This window comes from Thalassophryne amazonica, chromosome 11 (assembly GCF_902500255.1).
Source record: "Thalassophryne amazonica chromosome 11, fThaAma1.1, whole genome shotgun sequence".
In the NCBI taxonomy this organism is placed as follows: domain Eukaryota; kingdom Metazoa; phylum Chordata; class Actinopteri; order Batrachoidiformes; family Batrachoididae; genus Thalassophryne; species Thalassophryne amazonica.
The window spans coordinates 29,777,860-29,801,391 of NC_047113.1; the positions used below are offsets into that span (position 1 = coordinate 29,777,860).

Here is a 23,532-nt window from a genome sequence, read left to right on the forward strand (position 1 = left end):
AGATTATAAGCAGGTAAATAAGGAAGTGTAGTGCTCTCACACCAGTTTAAAAAATGAATCATGTTAAAACGTTTAACATGTTTTGTAGTGATACAGAGTTTTTACAAGTTGTAGCTTTTACCAGGTTAGTGTAAAAAAAAGTTTGCACATGAACTTGCAGCTTGTTTTAGTTACAGCTTGATGAAATGAAATGAAAATTCATGTCGCCTGTTTTTCCTCAAAGTCGATCACTCGAGTTTTTGATGCTGCATAAAATTCACCAGGCAAGCCTCTCGCTCACCTGTTTTTTTTTTTTTTTCCTTGGTTACTTATTTCTCTGTCTTCAGTATGGTCTAAAATCCATGCTGGAGTCAAAGGAGGGAATTCCTCTTCTGGTCAGAGCCATTAACCCAAGGGTTCCTCATATGATGGTGGATGCTGTCAAGCTGCTTTCTGCCATCTCCATTTTGGAGCATCCTGAAAATCTGTACGTATTCCTGATAAAGCCAAATGGATCCATATCTGTATGTGAAAGTCATGACTTTTAATTGCCAATTCAGTTTCGTTTTGCAGTGCTGTGATGTCTTTAGTATTGTGCTGTTTCATTGGCAGTGATTAGCAAACAAGTTTTAACAGATACTTTTCTGACAAAGTCAACATTATTTTAATTAGCAAAGGTAAATAAACATTGACAATTACACAGGCGCTCTGATAACTTGGATGCATTTCATGTATGGAGTAAGAGTCCTTTTTTTGCTCAGGGTAAGTTACTATTTGCAGAATCAAGATTGACGTGGCAGTTGATCAACCCTAATATAGTACATGGTAACGCATCTGACTTTGTGAGACATCAGCGAGGATGCAGAGAACTGTTGAAGCCCCATATTGTTGCTGCAACTTAATGTACTGCTTCAGTATCACAAAACTGTTTCAAATATTTTTTTAGAGGACCTGACATGAACTCATGTTGTCCTGTCATCTTAGGGAAACAGTCAGCTATAAAGCAAATTGGAAAAAGGCCAGTGCATGTATGATGTTGTTTGTATGAAGCATTCTTTCGCCTTTCCTCAACACTTTTACCTGAATAATTTATGCCACTTCTTTAGTAGACTGCCACGCTTGCAGGTACAAGGTACATTTTGGTCTCTAAAGGAAACCATGACTTCTTTATGACCAAGTAATAGGCGAGTATTCCCTAAAATTCTTGGCTTCTACGAGCCTGTGCACAGCCAACTGTAACAGAAGGTATTAGTTGGTCTAATAAACAAAATAATAATTTGATTAGGGATTTGAGGATGCTGTGTAATAAAAATCACTTTTAATAGTGTCTTGTAATCAGTTGTACTTTCCATTTTCTGCCTCACCCTAATCCGTTTTCATTATACCGTCAACTGGGGAATCAAGTAACAAAATGTACATTCTTATTCTGTGCATACGTAATATTTTGCAGCCAAGGTTTCTGTGTGTATTTTTGTGTTTGCTTCTTTTTTTCCTTGAAATGACTGTTACTTGCAGTCATGAGCGTGTTCTGGAGGCCATCACAGAGGAGGCAGAGAAACAAGACATTGAGCGGTTTCAGCCACTTATGGATGGCATAAGTGTTCAAAACGTGGCTCTTAAGGTACTCACACAAAGGTGCACACATACTTGAACAATTAGAAATGCTGTTTTCTGTTTGACACCCGGTTTCGTTTGGTAGCTGGTACCATTTGTTGCAGTCCCCATTATTCGTTGAAGTAATTCAGGAGATTACACTAGAGATATTTTCACGCTATTCACTTTGAAGTGTCAGGATGACTTTCAGATGCGTTTTTTTGGTAGGGTGGCTGTATGCAGCTGATCAACGCATTGATCAGCCGGGGAGAGGAACTGGACTTCAGGATTCATATTCGCTCTGAACTGCTAAGACTGGGACTTAGAGATCTGCTGAAGGTACACAGAACATTATCGTTGTCTCTGTTTCTCTGTCACTCAAAATGGTATAGGTTTTACAAACAACACACGTGCACAGGCCTGCTCTTGATGTCTCACGTAATGTTGGTGTTTTGCTGACTAGCTGTCACAAAACATATGTCCTGAAAAACTTCCGCAAGTGTCCAAACTCAAGCTGTTTGATTGTCACACTCTTCCTGCCATTCTTCTCTGTGCATTTCATCCCTCTGCCTGTCGCCTATCCCTCTCTCTGCAGGGGGTGAGGACAATAGAAATGAAGAGCTGAGGGTTGCAGCTTAGTGTGTTTGATGAGCAGGCTGAAGATGACTCTGAGGAGCTCAAAGCACGTCTTGATGACTCCGAATCGAGATGGAATATCCTTCATTGAACAAAATAATCACTCAGTAGAAATGTGGAGTTGTTTATAGCGTACTTTCATATTAAAAAAACATGACACAGCATCAACATTGTCACCATTTTCAGTGTTCACACAAAACAGACATTTCCAGCTTTTTGGCTCATTTATAATGGTATATTCATTAAAATGCTACAGAAAAATGTGAAATATCTATGTTTGACCTTTTCAAAAGATGACTTAATGATTCATTAATCTACACACATGAGCTATACTGTAACTGCTGTGATTTATTTTTTTATGGGTTTGTTTGTACTGGAAATATAGGTGCTGTATTCAGGCAATGTATTTATTACCTCTACTAAAGAGGTTATGTTTTTGCCTGCATCTTTTTTTTTTTTTTTTTTTTTTTTGGTAAGTGGTTTAGACAAATACTCAAGAATGGAATCAGATATCCACCTAAAACTGCATCATTACTCCTGTCATCATGACAGTCCTCCTGTGGTAAGGACAAAATTGTGAATCTTATACAGACATTATAGTACCTGGATGCTGCAACAGCCATCTTAGAGGTTTGCAGTAGTGGTACTTAAGGCAGGTGTACACTGTACAGCAAGAGAAAATGTATGTCGTGTTTGGCGTTTGTAGTTTTTCTTGTTGTATATGAATGTTGAATGCTGTTGTCATTTATTATCAAACCGTAGTCCCAATGGCCTTCTGAGACTAGAGCTATGTCCAGTTATACTTATATTGCTTGCAGTTATTGGCTGCCAAGTTAAAGCACCTACATCCATTATGACCTGGCCTGGATTTGGTAACTGTTGGTACCACCTTTTTTAATAGTAGACAGTGTGCCAGTTTAGTCTCTTTTGAATCAATACATTTAATTTTGATTTAGCTGCAGTTAACTGCTTTTGCACACATAGTTCCAGCTTTCAACACCAGGTGTCTCAGTGGTACATTATACAGAAAAAATCAATTTCTCCCACAGTAACTACCGTGAGTCATTTTGTGAATCTTTAGTTATCCTGTTTCCTTACAAAACATAAAACTATATTAGTGAGAGAGTATCCTGAGGTCTGAATAACCATTACTGTGATCACCATTGGTGTCCTGTGTAATAGTGTTTAGAACTTGTATTCAGATTTGTTGCTTATTGTTGTTTAAAGTGGCCCTTAACGGTTGTCTTTAGTGATGTGAGGGATGTGTTTGAGATCCTTGTCAACACGGTAAAAGACTCAAAGGCTGAAAACAACTTTTTGTCCCTGCTGCAACACCTGCTGCTGGTCCGTAATGATTACATGGCCAGGTAGTTTCCACACACTTACTCATAGTCACCCAGTGGAGTTTGGTCATATTTTGATGTGCAATATTGTGATGTAACAATATAGTAGTTTCAGTATTTATCGCCTCTGTTCTGTTTGGATTTTACAGTTAACTGAAGTATGGGTTGCTTACCCTAATGAGATGAATATTAAAGGCCTGTTTGGACATCATATCCATGCTTCAGTGGAATTTTTTTTAATAGTTGTTAGGTTATTTATGAAGCTTCTCGCCTACAAAAGTTTCAAATGAGTGATATCTGGGTTTATGAAAACAAAAACATGCTTTTTGATGATTCTGTGTCAAATATCCACATTATTATGAATACAGGTGAAGTGCTTATGTAGCTTTGTGCATATGTATGTTGACTGTTTTGCAATACCTGAACAACCTGAATAGTTGTATAAAGGTCAACAAATGTTTTCACTTAACAGCTTTCTTCGCTTCACTCTCTTCATCCACCTCTCCCTCTCCTCAACCTGGTTCACTGTTTGCTGTTTGTTTTTCAGCACACTCTTACACAGCTCTGAAATTAATACACACAAGTGCAGTTCCATTTTAATAGAAATTGTCTCTTATCACCAGAAATATGCTAATTTGTCTCCCTGTGTTTGCCAAAGCTCTAGGGGTTATAAGTAGGATAGGACAACAGAAGAAAATGACAAAAACAAGACGAGGAGAAAATAATAACAAACCAAGTGGAGCTTCAGGGTTGGTGCTGTGTGTAAATCTACTTTCATTAAATTGGTTTCCACACTTGTAGAAGGACATGGATGAAAATTGTAAGCTTGCTTTACATCGCAGAAAAGACAAAACCAAATATTCAAAGATATGCATTATTGAGGTGGATGTTTTCATGGTCTTCTGTCTTTCAGTTTCACCTGTAGATGGAGCCTCAGAATTCACAAGATCGCACAAATAACTAATTTTAGAATGTGAATAGTTACGTTTTTATAGCCATATACCTGCTGTTCATTCATAAGGGACTTGTTACATGTGGTTCATTTAAATGGTTTTAAAACCAGACTGCATGCTTTAGAAAATTGATCAAAATGCATATGAAATACAAATCTTTAAGTTTGGACAGGTTTTCAGAAGTGTCACTAGATGTCTCTCTCGCTCAACGAAAAAAAAAAATTAAGCTTGATGGGGACTCTGAACTATAGCTGATTGGAGTAAGGGAGAGAGGACTAAGAGAGACAGAATAAATAAAGTATTGAGTTTGTGACACTGGCAGCATCTAATGAGGACCCCCCCCCCCCCCCCCCCCCGCCCAATTGAGTGTCTGTGTGAAAGTGGTTTGATGAGACTCAAGGTGCTGGACATACACTCACTCACTCAAACACAGTTGCACCCAATCAATCTTTGTGACAAGAAAACTGTCATGCTCACGCAGACAGCCAATCTCTGTTGCAGACAAAGACAAAGTGACAATCTATTTGTGTTCACACGATCTGGACCACTGCACCTTCCTGCGCTCTGTCAGTCCCACCTTGTGTTCACATCACACCTTTTCATGTTAAAACAGGCGGTAGTGAAATCATCACACATAAAGTCTTTACAGTAACTGTCAACTCCATGTGCATTGTTGTAATACACTTTCAACCAACATTTAACTCCATCTCAATTGTTCAGTTCCTTCCATCCTTTTGTCTCAACACCTTACCTCTAGCCCCCCCCCCCCATCTCCTAATTCGTGTCTCTGTAATTTTCTCACTTTCTCCTACCTCCAGGCCTCAGTACTACAAGTTGATAGATGAGTGTGTTGGTCAGATTGTTCTTCACGAAATGGAGCGGACCCTGACTTCAAGTGCCGCCACCTCAGACTAGACATTGAAGGCTTGATTGGTAAGTTGTGAGAACAGAGCCCAGAGAAAAAAGCAATATTTAAAAAAGTGGAGTGGAACTTTTTTCGCTATTACAGGGTCACATGGCATACATGGCATTGTACAATACACAGCACTATGTGTGGATGGAGTAAGAGACTGAGAGCTTGCTAAATATAAGAGATCAAATTCCTTCTATTGCCATAGACTATTGGAATTACAATTCTCACAAGAGCCTTGCCTAGAATAACAGTTCTCACAAGGACATAGAACCCAGCAGTCAAGTTCCATCAGTGTCATTTCGTATTCTGCTTTAACATTGGTGAAAGTACTGCTAAACGTTTACACAATTAGTAATGGAAACACAGCTATGGTTTCTAATTGGTTAATTCAATGTTTTTGTTAAATTATTTCAATTAAAGCTATCTTACATATTGAATAATTTATTTTAACTGCTGTGATGGTGTTCAGAGGCAAAACTACAAAAATTTGTCACTGTCCAAATACTTCTGGACATGGCTGGACAAACTATGCAGTAAATCTTTCTAATGTATGTAGTTCTCAATAACGATGTGGAAGAAGACAAGTAAAGGTAGCCACCAAGATACCCATGACAACTCTGAAGGAATTACAGGTAATTACTCCTGTAATGGCAAATGTGCAGGATTGTAAGAGTAGAATACCAATAATGATAACTTAAAAAAAAAACCCCACAACACAAAGTAAACCATTTGAAACTAGGAGTACAAACAAGGAATTTATGAGTAGGAACAATCTCTAGGTTAGCCAAAGGTGTGGTGGTGGCCACATGGTTAGTACACTTGTTTCCAGAGGAGAAGGTTTCCAGTTCAAACCCACCTCTGCCATTCTCCAGGAAGGGCATCCAGCATCTGTAAACTTGTGCCAACTCAACATGGAGATCCAACTCAGATTGGCTGTGGTGACTCACAGTGAAAACAGGAGAAGCCGAAGGGACGTACTATAAATAGAAACAATATATTCAGTATAAACAATAACAGACTCATAGGTATAATTTACCCAGAATAAATAGGAAGTAGGCACAGCAGATATTACAGTTTAAATAATACATTTGAATGAGAGATTGATAATTGCACAGTTGAATGATATTTCCCTGAACGAGATATTGATATTGCACAGTATGAAGTGGAATTACACCTGACTGAATACTCAATTTTCACAGCAGTGCTTCTGTGGGTATGATTTGTGAAACTGGGCAGAAGTGCAAATTTTGTCTTTTGCATCACCCATCACAGCTGCATAGTGAAGTGGAACAGAGAAGGACTTTAATGAAAGAAAGTGGATCACATCGGTATCAGTTTAGCATATATGCTTCTGTCAAACTGTATATGACATTTTAGGTCTTCTTTTAAAGTCCTTGCTGATTATCTGTGGTGATGCAACAGACAATTTGCAAGATGCAAATTTCATATTCGCATCCACAGAACCCTATAACTTCTTCAGAGTTGTCCAGTTGGTGGGTTACATCAGGTGTCTCTTTCACAGTTGCTCAGTTTTTGAAAACTACCCCTCTAGACATATTTTCCATAGAGTATCAGGCCTGCCAACCTGTATGCTTTTTTGTACCAGGCGCACATTTTAATATCAGAGTATGCTGGTACAATTTGTCCTTCAAAAGCACACCAAAGTTAATGTGAATTATTTGGCAATTGTGCGGCACACAAGTCTACTCCCACAGCGGATGTACTGGTGAGCCATATCTGGATACCGTTAACCGTGGAGGCTAGTTGCTGTGGGTCACCCTCTCTGTCCTTTGTGATCATTTTATTACAAATAGCTGAGATAATAGGATTGCTTTGCAGTTAGTTGGACAGTCTAAGAAGTCTGTGCTCCAGTATTTCCATCAAATAAAATTTTCATTTCATTTCATCTGTATGTTAACACTGTTAGCAGGTATTGGTAGCTTAGTGATATTAGCTCCAATGTTGCTGGGGCAATAACCTGGCCATTGTTTTTGCCGTAATTGGCTGTGGTATTGTATCACTTCCTGTTCCGGAGCACAGCGGTGTTTTGCTGTATCTGTTGGCTGTTTAATCTGCGTAGTTAGATTGATCTAGATAACTAGATAACGATTTGTTTCACAGTGTAATCTTCACGTGCCTTTACTAAAGCACTCCCTCTGCTGAATCACCTCTAATTATTTACACATTATTCACTTGTGTTTTTTAGGAATCTGCTAGCTTAGCGCAGCTACTAGCTCTTAGCCGGTTTAGCATGGCGGCTTCTCCTGTCTCTCCCCCTTTTGTGCTCTGGGTGTGAAATGTTTAGTTATTCCTCGGCCTCCTTTAGCAGTAATGGTACTTGTAATGAGTGCAGCTTATTCGTAGCTTGGAGGCCAGGCTGGCGAATTGGAGACTCGGCTCCGCACCTTGGAAAATCCTACAGCTAGCTAGGCCCCTGTAGTTGGTGCGGACCAAGGTAGCTTAGCTGCCGTTAGCTGTCCCCCAGCAGATCCCGAGCAGCCGGGAAAGCAGGCCGGCTGGGTGACTGTGAGGAGGACGCGTAGTCCTAAACAGAAGCCCCCTGTACACCACCAACCTCTTCACATCTCTAACAATTTTTCCCCACTCGGCGACACACCGCCGAGGATCAAACTCTGGTTATTGACGACTCTGTTTTGAGAAATGTGAAGTTAGCGACACCAGCAACCATAGTCAGTTGTCTTCTGGGGGGCCAAAGCAGGCGACATTGAAGGAAATTTGAAACTGCTGGCTAAGGCTAAGCGTAAATTTGATAAGATTGTAATTCACGTCGGCAGAAATGACACCCGGTTACGCCAATTGGAGGTCACTAAAATTAACATTGAATCGATGTGTAACTTGCATAAACAATGTCGGACTCTGTAGTTTTCTCTGGGACCCTCCCCAGTCGGACCGGGAGTGACATGTTTAGCCGCATGTTCTCCTTGAATTGCTGCTGCTGAGTGGTGTCCAAAAAATGAGGTGGGCTTCATAGATAATTGGCAAAGCTTCTGGGGAAAACCTGGTCTTGTTAGGAGAGACGGCATCCATCCCACTTTGGACGGAGCAGCTCTCATTTCTAGAAATCTGGCCAATTTTCTTAAACCCTCCAAACCGTGACTATCCAGGGTTGGGACCAGGAAGCAGAGTTGTAGTCTTACACACCTCTCTGCAGCTTCTCTCCCCCTGCCATCCCCCCAATACCCCATCCCGTAGAGACGGTGCCTGCTCCCAGACCACCAACAACCAGTAAAAATCTATTTAAGCATAAAAATTCAAAAAGAAAAATAATATAGCACCTTCAACTGCACCACAGACTAAAACAGTTAAATTTGGTTTATTAAACATTAGGTCTCTCTTCTAAGTCCCTGTTGGTAAATGATATAATAATTGATCAACATTGATTTATTCTGCCTTACAGAAACCTGGTTACAGCAGGATGAATGTTAGTTTAAATGAGTCAACACCCCCGAGTCACACTAACTGTCAGAATGCTCGTAGCACGGGCCGAGGGGGAGGATTAGCAGCAATCTTCCACTCTAGCTTATTAATTAATCAAAAACCCAGACAGCGCTTTAATTCATTTGAAAGCTTGACTCTTAGTCTTGTCCATCCAAATTGGAAGTCCCAAAAACTAGTTTTATTTGTTGTTATCTATCGTCCACCTGGTCATTACTGTGAGTTTCTCTGTGACTTTCAGACCTTTTGTCTGACTTAGTGCTTAGCTCAGATAAGATAATTATAGTGGGCGATTTTAACATCCACATAGATGCTGAGAATGACAGCCTCAACACTGCATTTAAGCTATTATTAGACTCAATTGGCTTTGCTGAAAATGTAAATGAGTCCACCCACCACTTTAACCATACTTCAGATCTTGTTCTGACTTATGGTATGGAAATTGAAGACTTAACAGTATTCCCTGAAAACCCCCTTCTGTCTGATCATTTCTTAATAACATTTACATTACTTTAATGGACTACCCAGCAGTGGGGAATAAGTTTCATTACAGTAAAAGTCTTTCGGAAAGCGCTGTAACTAGGTTTAAGGATATGATTCCTTCTTTGTTATGTTCTCCAATGCCATATACCAACACGGTGCAGAGTAGCTACCTAAACTGTGTGAGTGAGATAGAGTATCTCGTCAATAGTTTTACATCCTCATTGAGCACAACTTTGGATGCTGTAGCTCCTCTGAAAAAGAGAGCCTTAAATCAGAAGTGCCTGACTCTGTGGTATAACTCACAAACTCACAGCTTAAAGCAGATAACCCGTAAGTTGGAGAGGAAATGGCGTCTCACTAATTTAGAAGATCTTCACTTAGCCTGGAAAAAGAGTCTGTTGTTCTATAAAAAAGCCCTCTGTAAAGCTAGGACATCTTACTACTCATCACTAATTGAAGAAAATAAGAACAACCCAGGTTTCTTTTTAGCACTGTAGCCAGGCTGACAAAGAGTCAGAGCTCATTGAGCTGAGTATTCCTTTAACTTTAACTAGTAATGACTTCATGACTTTCTTTGCTAATAAAATTTAACTGTTAGAGAAATGACAAACTGTTATGTTTAATGGCTGACTCTACTGCAGTGATGTAATCTACTGTCGGTATATGTTAGGGGTCACTGAGAAATTTAGTCCTTTAGCGAGCACATCCTTTTCTGTCTGTGTAAGAACCCTGTTGGAGAGATTCTTTACCCAATTTCCCTGTTGTCACTAATTTGTCTGGGTGTATCTTTAAAAATACTCCCACTGAAAGTACGCCTTTTCTGCACTAAAAGGTTGTGAAACTTCCTGATTTGCCGCTCCTTACTTTTTAAATGCTCAGCCATTTGAATTTTAACTATGAACTTTGTGATCTTATTATGGGCCTCTTCCTCCACTAAAGTTTCTAACATTTTGTGCAGACTATCAAGATTATTTGGAGGTCTAATATTTTAAAGTGAAGCCTTCTAATTCTAAGACCCAAAATCCTTCTAAGGTAACTGTGCTGGATCTTTTCTGCTGTGTGACCTGCTTCTAGTGCCTTTTGCTTCATGCATTTGGGAATAATATTGTTTTGTTTGCATCTCTGGTTAAATCTTAAGTGGTTTCTAAAGTTAGCTACACAGTTGGTCGCAATGTTTCTGTGTAGGCTCTCAGTTGTCCAGGTGGTTTCCATAGAGGAGAAGCTTGAATCTTCGATGGACTGGGTTGCTTGACGCGAGGACGTTTCGCTTCAAATCGCAGAAGCTTCCTCAGCTAAAATTCTTGCTCTGGTGGTCTGACTTCTGTCTTGACTCTTGTAGAGAAGAATAATCAAGAAGTCACAAAAGCTGGAGTTTTAAACCTAACCAGACCCTCCTACCGAGAGGCAGACTGCTATAGGCTAGTGACTAAACAATAGCTCTAATTAGCACCTATTGTGCTCTAGTTAGCACCCTCCTAATGACAGGGCAGCTGTCCCTCTCTGATGGCTCCCTTGACGACTCTGCTGATGACGTGAATGACTCATTACCATGAACACAAGACTGAAACTGCTTTGGCCTGAGTACCCCATTGTAAACAGGGGATAAAGCGTGTCTCAGACCCCTCCCCGGTTAAGGCTGGGTTTCAAACGTTTCACAAAGAATGCCTCCTTGACCCCTCTCTCAAACCATTTCTTCTCTCTAGCTAATATTTAAACTTCTTGTCCTCAAACGTGTGGTTAGTGTCTTTAAGGTGGAGATGAACTACAGACTGAGGTCCACTGGCGCCCTCTCTGCGGTCCTGGTATAGCCTTTTGTGTAAAGGTGCTTAGTCTCACCTATGTAGTGTTCGTTACAGTTTTCCTGACATCTGATAGAATACACTACATTGCTCTGTTTGTAACTAGGGATCCTGTCCTTAGGGTGAACTAATTTCTGTCTCAGGTGTTAACCGGTTTAAAGTAAACTGGGATTTTGTGCTGTCTGAAGATCCTCTGTAGTTTTTCCCCTATTCCTGATAAATAAGGGGAGAGACCTCTCTTCTTTGTCTCCGTCTCCTGTCTGTCTGGTCTCTTTGTTCTCTGGGACTTCTGCACTTTATCCAGGGACCATCGTGGGTACCCACATACTGTGAGGGCTTTCCAGACAAGTTGTTGTTCTTTTGCCCTTCCCTCTGCGTTGTGGGCACCTGTAGGGCTCTGTGTTGAAGCGTCCTGATCACCCCGAGCTTGTGTTCAAGGGGGTGGTTTGAGCCAAAGAGCAGATATTGGTCAGTGCGAGTTGGTTTCTGTAAACCCTGTGTGGAGCTGCCGTTCTCTCCAATCGTAACATCACTGTCCAAGAAGGCTAAATGGTTGTTTCTGGCATCCTCACGTGTGAACTTGATATTGGCGTCCACCGAGTTGATGTGTTCTGTAAAGTCCTCAACTTCCTGTTGCTTGATTTTAACCCATCTGTCATCCATATCTGAACCAGTGACTGGGAGAGATGCCGTGAAAGACGTCAAGGCTGTCTTCTCCACTCGCTCCATGTACAGATTGGCCACAATGGGGGATACCGGAGACCCATCGCATAACCATGAATCTGCCTGTAGTAATTCCCCCTAAACAGGAAATACGTGGTGTTAAGACAGATCTCCAAGAGTTGGCAGATGTGGTCTGGTGTGAGTTTGGTCTTTCAAGTAGAGACACATCCTCCAGCAGTCTCTGCCTCACAGCTGAGACGGCCTGAGTGGTGGGGATGCAGGTGAACAATGAAGTCACATCAAATGACGATTGTTTCATCTGCCTCCAGCTGCAGGTGCTTGATCTTGTTCACAAAATCTTGTGTGTTCTGAGTTACCCACTAGAGGAGCCAAAATCCACTTGAGGTGCTTGGCCAAATTGTACGTGATGGAATCTGTGCTACATACAGTAGGCCTGAGTGGCACGTCCTGTTTGTGGATTTTGGGCAGTCCATAGATGCACGGTTAACACACACACACCACACACACACACACACACACACACACCACACACACACACACACACACACACACACACACACACAAAAACGCTCTTGTGATCAGAAGTTGCTACTAATGGAAGGATTAAAGATTTCATTTGCTGTGACTGATTTCCTTCAACTGGACTCCAGAAAGGCCAGGAAAAGAGGAAAACATGATATTTTTGTTTCAGATGTTCCCAATTTCTTCTACAACCCCCAATAAGAAAAGATGGGACGATATGGAAAACATTAAAAGAAAAACACTGCATTGATCCGTACATTTACTTTGATGTCTATTTTACATACCGCCTTTGCAGATAGCATGAATAAAAGATATTTTATGTTTTCTGTGGTCAGCTTTATGTAATTTGTTAATATACATTCATTCATATATTTAAAAACTGCCACACATTCCAAAAAAATGTTTGGGACGGGGGCAATTTGTAAGGACTAAATCATCAGTTTTACAGCCATTTTTTGTGAGATAAGTCAGGGGATGGATACATGAACATTTCCATATCCATCCCGTGACTTGTCTCTCAAAAGCTGGATTAATGCATGTCTTTCTCTCTTTTGTATTTCTGATTTTTCTGATTTTTGAGTTGTACATTATATCCTATAGGAAGCAGCCACTATTATGGGGTGCTATGAAAGAGCGGAGCAAATTATGACATTGGCCTTTGTGTGTGTTGTGTATTTGTGTGTGTATGTGTGTGGGGTGCTTTGGCCTACAGGTTTTTAATTGTAACATGTTCTTGACAATGCATTCTTTACTTGTCTCTTTATTCTACTTTTTTTTCTCTAGGTGGATATGAACTTAAATGAGGAGAAACAGCAGCCTCTAAGAGAAAAGGACATCATAATCAAACGGGAGATGGTTTCCCAATACCTCCACACCTCTAAAGCTGTCAGTACTGAAAATAAGTAAAGCTATTGAATGTTGTCCCAAAATGAACAGGGTACATCCCTCTAGAATTTGTTAAAATTGAATTTGCTACAATCTCCATAATTATTCATTTGCCCAGATACAGTTGTTCACAACGCTACTATGCTGTTACGTAATGTAATATATATATGGGCCCAACATTTATTACTGTTACGACGAGCCTAAAATCATAATGTTTAAGATGTAGCAACTCGGCTGGTGTGATGTCAGATGAAATGAATTTCCAATTCAAGGAAAACCGTGGCTCTCCCTAGAAATTTACAGTATGGTGATGCTGTATGTCTGGGAAGGGTGCAGCAATGCAGGGGGAGATTTGGAGGGGGTGGAGATCAAGCTGGTGGAAGATATAACATGTTACTAATGTTTAAGATGTAATAACTATATATGTATATCAGTGATATTGCTCAGGGTCACACCAAACATCTTCTAACAACCCTAATTCAGAAGAAGTTTAGATGGTTAAAAAAAATCTGTGATGTTTTGTGTTGTTAACGTCATTTTTTTTTATATACATCCATTCTTCATTTCAGGCGTGTAACACATTCCAGTTAGCGGTGGTAGTTAGACTGGAAGTAATGAGGTTTAAAAAATGTTATTTCGAGTAGGTGATGGTTAATGTAAATCCAGGAATGGATACAAGAACATTTCCAAGTCTTAATATCTCTTGGAGTTGATTTAAATCAGCCGATGATAAATAGAAACTGTGGTACTATGAGAACTTTTCCTTCAAACCAATTTGCGTCAATAAACAGAGATAATAAATAAAGCAAGCTAGTGGGGAAGATTGAATCAGTTGAATGGGAAAGTGTGTCCAAATGTCTGACTGGTACTGTAGGACAAAGTCAAGCCGAGATTTATTCTGTTTTTTGTTTAAGAAGTTTAATGCATACAAAGTGTAATCACTGGTGAATTATAGTGTTGACAACATATTAAAGACATTTTTTTGACCAGCAGCTTTTCTCATGGTTGGGTAAATGTCAGTTGAAAAACGGCAGGTATAATTTTATGTGGTGCTGAGCACAGATGGCAAGTACTGTATGTCATTTGACTCTGAAATCACCCTATTATGGGGTAATCTTTCCAAATACTGGCTTTTATGCATGCATGAGCATTTCATCCAATTTCAACCTGTCAAAAGGAAAAAATGTAAATGCAGAGTATGAATGTATGCATATTTGACCACTGTGTTTGTTCATTAGGGACAAGACCAGAAGGAGAGCTCCAGATCTCCTATGATGTACATCCAGGAATTTAAAGTCAGAGTATCGAGACTCACAGTTGTTGAGCTGTCTGGAATCTCTCCGGGTTTCACTCAATAATAATCCTGTGAGGTAAAATGCTCAACATTAATATGCTAACATCAAGGCTCTGTTCAAATGAATTAAATCAACAATAAACATTGCCAGAGGATTAATTAATTAATTTTTTCTTAAACTTAAGCTGTTTGCTGTTGTTCAAGTGATATCATTACATATACAACCCCTGGCAATAATTATGGAATCACCGGCCTTGGAGGATGTTCATTCAGTTGTTTAATTTTGTAGGAAAAAAAGCAGATCACAGATATGACACAAAACTAAAGTCATTTCAAATGGCAACTTTCTGGCTTTAAGAAACACTATAAGAAATCAGGAAAAATAATTGTGGCAGTCAGTAACTGTACTTTTTTAGACCAAGCAGAGGGAAAAAATATGGACTCACTCAATTCTGAGAAATAAATTAAGGAATCCACCTGTAAATTTTCATCCCCAAAACTAACACCTGCATCAAATCAGATCTGCTCGTTAGTCTGCATCTAAAAAGGAGTGTCACACCTTGGAGAGCTGTTGCACCAAGTGGACTGACATGAATCATGGCTCCAACACGAGAGATGTCAATTGAAACAAAGGAGAGGATTATCAAACTCTTAAAAGAGGGTAAATCATCACGCAATGTTGCAAAAGATGTTGGTTGTTCACAGTCAGCTGTGTCTAAACTCTGGACCAAATACAAGCAACATGGGAAGGTTGTTAAAGGCAAACCTACTGGTAGACCAAGGAAGACATCAAAGCGTCAAGACAGAAAACTTAAAGCAATATGTCTCAAAAATCGAAAATGCACAACAAAACAAATGAGGAACGAATGGGAGGAAACTGGAGTCAACGTCTGTGACCCAACTGTAAGAACCTGCCTAAAGGAAATGGGATTTACATACAGAAAAAGCTAAACGAAAGCCATCATTAACACATAAACAGAAAAAAACAAGGTTACAATGGGCTAAGGAAAGCAATCGTGGACTGTGGATGACTGGATGAAAGTCATATTCAGTGATGAATCTCGAATCTGCATTGGGCAAGGTGATGATGCTGGAACTTTTGTTTGGTGCCGTTCCAATGAGATTTATAAAGATGACTGCCTGAAGAGAACATGTAAATTTCCACAGTCATTGATGATACGGGGCTGCTGTCAGGTAAAGGCACTGGGGAGATGGCTGTCATTACATCATCAATAAATGCACAAGTTTACGTTGATATTTTGGACATTTTTCTTATCCCATCAATTGAAAGAATGTTTGGGATGATGAAATCATTTTTCAAGATGTTAATGCATCTTGCCATAGAGCAAAAACTGTGAAAACATTCCTTGCAAAAAGACACATAGGGTCAATGTCATGGCCTGCAAATAGTCCGGATCTTAATCCAATTGAAAATCTTTAGAAGTTGAAGAAAATGGTCCATGACAAGGCTCCAACCTGCAAAGCTGATCTGGCAACAGCAATCAGAGAAAGTTGGAGCCAGATTGATGAAGAGTACTGTTTGTCACTCATTAAGTCCATGCCTCAGAGACTTTTTCTACAAAATTAAACAACTGAATGAACATCCTCCGAGGCCGGTGATTCCATAATTTTTGCCAGGGGTTGTAGTCCTGGTTGTATATTGTTAAGACAGGGACTTCGTTTTTCTAGAAATACTTATCTTACAAAAAGTTCTTCTGTTCTTCAAACAAAGTTTTATACTCCCATTGTTGGAGGAAGTTCATTTCTGTGGCCCTCTGTGAGTTGTGATGAAATAGACAAAACTTTGAGGAATATTTTGTGATTTCAAAGTAGATACTATAAATAAAAAGTCAGCAGCAGCTGCACAACATCTTAGCATGCAAGGGATAGAGTCAAATTGATAGAAGCTTCTTGAATGCTGTGATCCTGCAGTTTATCATCCAAGCAGGCCAACTTTGATGGAGATAAAGCGGTCTTATATAGTTTGTCCTGTGGGCAAAGCATTCTGAAAGTCACCACTGTTCACACTAAGTAAACAGCTTTACAGGGATGATAAATCTCTGTAAATCTGTTTTTATTCAACTATTGTGCCACATCCTTCTCCATGCAGAGACCCCACACTGTCACAAGTCTTCAAACAGCTGTATGTAGCTAGTATCGAGAATTGTACTCCGCAGGAAGTAGATTTCTTGCTCAGCTTATTTATTTATTTTTTTTTTTAATGTAGCAGGTAGAAATTAAGGTTGTACATATTACTTATAATTAATTATTAATATATTAATGGCTCAGTCTGTAATTATTTGAGCCTACACTGTTCAGTACATAAGAGCTGTTTGTAACTTAAAGTAGAGGTTAGTATCCTCAGGATGAAATATGCTGCTTTAAAAAAAATGATTGAAGCTTTTATCATCAACTCACATTCCGCAAATATACATATAAAATAGGCCAGATTGAAAACAATCAGAATATAAGAAGTGAGTCTTAGACTTATCGCAAAAATTAATAAATCAGTTAAAATACATGCATTTAAACCAGTGCAATCTCAGCCTATAATACTAGTGTGCGCAGCTCACAATGGGGATTTGAAAGTGCAGCAATGACCCTTTTTTCAGACTCATCCACGCATTGCATAAACTTAAGCATTAGGTTTCTTAAAAATGCTTGAAAGTGCACACTCCTACAGTAACAAAAACATCTGATTGGCACGCCCACACTTTGGGTACTCCATGATGGATTCTCATGGCATCATTGAATGGCTACTTGCAACCTCTGCCTGCTAGATTTTTTTGTAATTTAACCACAGATGGGCAGTGTACAGTGGTGTGCGACATGCTTTAAACAGCCACTTTCACTTGTGTGGAACAGAGACTAAACTTGCATGCAGTATTTGCCTGAGAATATAGCTTACAACATTGTATAGGTCATGTCATCATTCATTTGATCCGTTATAAAATGACTAAGGGATTTGATCCTTTTTAACGACCTCAAGACTATAGTTGGATAATTTGAATGCTGGAAATTTGAGCCATTTGTCCTGCTTGGTTTTACTTATTAATATAGCACTTTTGCTGGTGTTATATTTCATATCATATTAGACACCATATTTAGTACATATAATAAAGAGCTGCTGCAAACCCTCACTACCTAGACTGAGAATTACAAGCTCATTTGTATACGTAAGATGCTTTCTTCAACATTTTAACACTCACACACCCAGTGTTACGGGCTCTCTGTTGCATAAACAGATCATCAGCATACAGTGCATCCAGAAAGTATTTAGTGCTTCACCTTTTCCACATTTTATGTTACAGCCTTATTCCAAAATGGATTAAATTAATTTTCTTTTCCTCAAAATTCTACACACAATACCACGTAATGACAATGTGAATTTTATTTATTTATTTATTTTTTTAGATTTTTGCAAATTTATTCAAAAAGAAAAAAAATCCCTGAGAAATCACTTGTGCATACGTGTTAACAGCCTTTGCCATGAAGCTCAAAATTGAGCTCAGGTGCATCCTATTCCATTGATCACCCTTGAGATGTTTAGATGGAGTTCACCTGGGGTAAATTCAGTTGATTGGACTTGATTTGGAAAGTCACATACCTGTCTACATATAAGGTCTCACGGTTGACAGTGCAACTGGAAGCACAAACCAGTTAAAGGAATTGTCTGTAGACCTCCGAGACAGGATTGTCTCGAGGCACAAATCTGGGGAAGGATACAGAAATATTTCTGCTGCTGTGAAGGTCCCAATGACAGCAGTGGCCTCCATTATCCGTAAATGGAAGATGTTCGGCTCTACCTACTCTTCCTAGAGCTGGCTGCCCGTCTAAACTGAATGATCGGGGGAGATGGGCCTTAGGCAGTTAGGTAACCAAGAACCTGATGGTTACACTGTCAGAGGTCCAGCATTCCTCTATGGAGAGAGGAGAACCTTCCAGAAGGACAGCCATCTCTGCATCAATCCACCAATCAGGCCTGTATGGTAGAGTGGCCAGACGGAAGCCACTCCTTAGTAAAAGGCACATGGCAGCCTACCTAGAGTTTGCCAAAATGTACCTGAAGGACTCTGACCATGAGAAACAAATTCCCTGGTCTTTGCCAAAATGTACCTGAAGGACTCTGACCATGAGAAACAAAATTCCCTGGTCTGAGGAGAAAAAGATGAACTCAGGCATCTTGTTTGGATGAACCCAGGCACCAGTAAAGCATGGTGGTGGCAGCATCATGCTGTGGGGATGTTTTTCAGCAGCAGGAACTGGGAGACTAGTCAGGATTGAGTGAAAGATGAATGCAGCAACATACAAAGACGTTCTGGATGAAGACCTGCTCCAGAGCACTCTTGACCTTCAACTGGGGTGACTGTTCATCTTTCATCAGGGCAGTCAATCAATCAATCAATTTTTTTTTATATAGCGCCAAATCACAACAAACAGTTGCCCAAGGCGCTTTATATTGTAAGGCAAGGCCATACAATAATTATGTAAAACCCCAACGGTCAAAACGACCCCCTGTGAGCAAGCACTTGGCTACAGTGGGAAGGAAAAACTCCCTTTTAACAGGAAGAAACCTCCAGCAGAACCAGGCTCAGGGAGGGGCAGTCTTCTGCTGGGACTGGTTGGGGCTGAGGGAGAGAACCAGGAAAAAGACATGCTGTGGAGGGGAGCAGAGATCGATCACTAATGATTAAATGCAGAGTGGTGCATACAGAGCAAAAAGAGAAAGAAACAGTGCATCATGGGAACCCCCAGCAGTCTACGTCTATAGCAGCATAACTAAGGGATGGTTTCAGGGTCACCTGATCCAGCCCTAACTATAAGCTTTAGCAAAAAGGAAAGTTTTAAGCCTAATCTTAAAAGTAGAGAGGGTGTCTGTCTCCCTGATCTGAATTGGGAGCTGGTTCCACAGGAGAGGAGCCTGAAAGCTGAAGGCTCTGCCTCCCATTCTACTCTTACAAACCCTAGGAACTACAAGTAAGTCTGCAGTCTGAGAGCGAAGCGCTCTATTGGGGTGATATGGTACTACGAGGTCCCTAAGATAAGATGGGACCTGATTATTCAAAACCTTATAGTAAGAAGAAGAATTTTAAATTCTATTCTAGAATTAACAGGAAGCCAATGAAGAGAGGCCAATATGGGTGAGATATGCTCTCTCCTTCTAGTCCCCGTTAGTACTCTAGCTGCAGCATTTTGAATTAACTGAAGGCTTTTTAGGGATAAATGCATGAATTAGTTTTTCAGCATCACTCTGAGACAAGACCTTTCTAATTTTAGAGATATTGCGTAAATGCAAAAAAGCAGTCCTACATATTTGTTTAATATGCGCTTTGAATGACATATCCTGATCAAAAATGACTCCAAGATTTCTCACAGTATTACTAGAGGTCAGGGTAATGCCATCCAGAGTAAGGATCTGGTTAGACACCATGTTTCTAAGATTTGTGGGGCCAAGTACAATAACTTCAGTTTTATCTGAGTTTAAAAGCAGGAAATTAGAGGTCATCCATGTCTTTATGTCTGTAAGACAATCCTGCAGTTTAGCTAATTGGTGTGTGTCCTCTGGCTTCATGGATAGATAAAGCTGGGTATCATCTGCGTAACAATGAAAATTTAAGCAATACCGTCTAATAATACTGCCTAAGGGAAGCATGTATAAAGTGAATAAAATTGGTCCTAGCACAGAACCTTGTGGAACTCCATAATTAGCTTTAGTCTGTGAAGAAGATTCCCCATTTACATGAACAAATTGTAATCTATTAGACAAATATGATTCAAACCACCGCAGCGCAGTGCTTTTAATACCTATGGCATGCTCTAATCTCTGTAATAAAATTTTATGGTCAACAGTATCAAAAGCAGCACTGAGGTCTAACAGAACAAGCACAGAGATGAGTCCACTGTCCGAGGCCATAAGAAGATAATTTGTAACCTTCACTAATGCTGTTTCTGTATTATGATGAATTCTAAAACCTGACTGAAACTCTTCAAATAGACCATTCCTCTGCAGATGATCAGTTAGCTGTTTTACAACTACCCTTTCAAGAATTTTTGAGAGAAAAGGAAGGTTGGAGATTGGCCTATAATTAGCTAAGATAGCTGGGTCATGTGATGGCTTTTTAAGTAATGGTTTAATTACTGCCACCTTAAAAGCCTGTGGTACATAGCCAACTAACAAAGATAGATTGATCATATTTAAGATCGAAGCATTAAATAATGGTAGGGCTTCCTTGAGCAGCCTGGTAGGAATGGGGTCTAATAAACATGTTGATGGTTTGGATGAAGTAACTAATGAAATAACTCAGACAGGACAATCGGAGAGAAAGAGTCTAACCAAATACCGGCATCACTGAAAGCAGCCAAAGATAACGATACGTCTTTGGGATGGTTATGAGTAATTTTTTCTCTAATAGTTAAAATTTTGTTAGCAAAGAAAGTCATGAAGTCATTACTAGTTAAAGTTAATGGAATACTCAGCTCAATAGAGCTCTGACTCTTTGTCAGCCTGGCTACAGTGCTGAAAAGAAACCTGGGGTTGTTCTTATTTTCTTCAATTAGTGATGAGTAGAAAGATGTCCTAGCTTTACGGAGGGCTTTTTTATAGAGCAACAGACTCTTTTTCCAGGCTAAGTGAAGATCTTCTAAATTAGTGAGACGCCATTTCCTCTCCAACTTACGGGTTATCTGCTTTAAGCTACGAGTTTATGAGTTATACCACGGAGTCAGGCACTTCTGATTTAAAGCTCTATTTTTCAGAGGAGCTACAGCATCCAAAGTTGTCTTCAATGAGGATGTAAAACTATTGACGAGATACTCTATCTCACTTACAGAGTTTAGGTAGCTACTCTGCACTGTGTTGGTATATGGCATTAGAGAACATAAAGAAGGAATCATATCCTTAAACCTAGTTACAGCGCTTTCTGAAAGACTTCTAGTGTAGTGAAACTTATTCCCCACTGCTGGGTAGTCCATCAGAGTAAATGTAAATGTTATTAAGAAATGATCAGACAGAAGGGAGTTTTCAGGGAATACTGTTAAGTCTTCTATTTCCATACCATAAGTCAGAACAAGATCTAAGATATGATTAAAGTGGTGGGGGGACTCATTTACATTTTGAGCAAAGCCAATAGAGTCTAATAATAGATTAAATGCAGTGTTGAGGCTGTCATTCTCAGCATCTGTGTGGATGTTAAAATCGCCCACTATAATTATCTTATCTGAGCTAAGCACTAAGTCAGACAAAAGGTCTGAAAATTCACAGAGAAACTCACAGTAACGACCAGGTGGACGATAGATAATAACAAATAAAACTGGTTTTTGGGACTTCCAATTTGGATGGACAAGACTAAGAGTCAAGCTTTCAAATGAATTAAAGCTGTGTCTGGGTTTTTGATTAATTAATAAGCTGGAATGGAAGATTGCTGCTAATCCTCCGCCTCGGCCCGTGCTACGAGCATTCTGACAATTAGTGTGACTCGGGGGTGTTGACTCATTTAAACTAACATATTCATCCTGCTGTAACCAGGTTTCTGTAAGGCACAATAAATCAATATGTTGATCAATTATTATATCATTTACCAACAGGGACTTAGAAGAGAGAGACCTAATGTTTAATAGACCACATTTAACTGTTTTAGTCTGTGGTGCAGTTGAACGTGCTGTATTATTTTTTCTATTTGAATTTTTATGCTTAAATAGATTTTTGCTGGTTATTGGTGGTCTGGGAGCAGGCACCGTCTCTACAGGGATGGGGTAATGAGGGGATGGCAGGGGGAGAGAAGCTGCAGAGAGGTGTGTAAGACTACAACTCTGCTTCCTGGTCCCAACCCTGGATAGTCACGGTTTGGAGGATTAAGAAAATTGTCCAGATTTCTAGAAATGAGAGCTGCTCCATCCAAAGTGGGATGGATGCCGTCTCTCCTAACAAGACCAGGTTTTCCCCAGAAGCTTTGCCAATTATCTATGAAGCCCACCTCATTTTTTGGACACCACTCAGACAGCCAGCAATTCAAGGAGAACATGTGGCTAAACATGTCACTCCCGGTCCGATTGGGCAGGGGCCCAGAGAAAACTACAGAGTCCGACATTGTTTTTGCAAAGTTATACACCGATTCAATGTTAATTTTAGTGACCTCCGATTGGCGTAACCGGGTGTCATTACTGCCGACCTGAATTACAATCTTACCAAATTTACGCTTAGCCTTAGCCAGCAGTTTCAAATTTCCTTCAATGTCGCCTGCTCTGGCCCCCGGAAGACAATTGACTACGGTTGCTGGTGTCGCTAACTTCACATTTCTCAAAACAGAGTCGCCAATAACCAGAGTTTGTTCCTCGGCGGGTGTGTCGTCGAGTGGGGAAAAACGGTTAGAAATGTGAACGGGTTGGCGGTGTACACGGGGCTTCTGTTTAGAACTACGCTTCCTCCTCACAGTCACCCAGTCGGCCTGCTTTCCCAGCTGCTCGGGATCTGCCAGAGGGGACCTAATGGCTGCTAAGCTACCTTGGTCCGCACCGACTACAGGGGCCTGGCTAGCTGTAGAATTTTCCACGGTGCGGAGCCGAGTCTCCAATTCGCCCAGCCTGGCCTCCAAAGCTATGAATAAGCTACACTTATTACAAGTACCATTACTGCTAAAGGAGGCCGAGGAATAACTAAACATTTCACACCCAGAGCACAAAAGTGCGGGAGAGACAGGAGAAGCCGCCATGCTAAATCGGCTAAGAGCTAGTAGCTGCGCTAAGCTAGCGGATTCCTAAAAACACGCAAAGTGAATAATGTGTAAATAATTTAGAGGTGATTCAGCAGAAGGAGTGCTTTAGTTAAGGCACGTGAAGATTACACTGGGAAACAAATCGTTATCTACATATCTCGATCAATCTAACTGCGCAGATTAAACAGCTAACAGATACAGCAAAACACCGCTGTGCTCCGGAACAGGAAGTGATACAATACCGCAGTGAGAGCCAACCACCAGTAGAGGCAAGCAAGAGT

At 40.2% G+C, this 23,532-nt stretch overlaps 1 protein-coding gene across 1 annotated transcript in view; it reads left to right on the top strand.

Annotated features, from left to right (window-relative positions):
* Positions 1-23,532, top strand: part of LOC117519815 (protein diaphanous homolog 1-like) — a 307,697-nt gene that overhangs the window by 91,836 nt on the left and 192,329 nt on the right. The window contains exons 8-10 of the mRNA XM_034181058.1: positions 327-466; positions 1,495-1,600; positions 1,801-1,911. Coding sequence (XP_034036949.1) covers positions 327-466; positions 1,495-1,600; positions 1,801-1,911 — 357 coding nt within the window. The remainder of the gene's footprint in view (positions 1-326; positions 467-1,494; positions 1,601-1,800; positions 1,912-23,532) is intronic.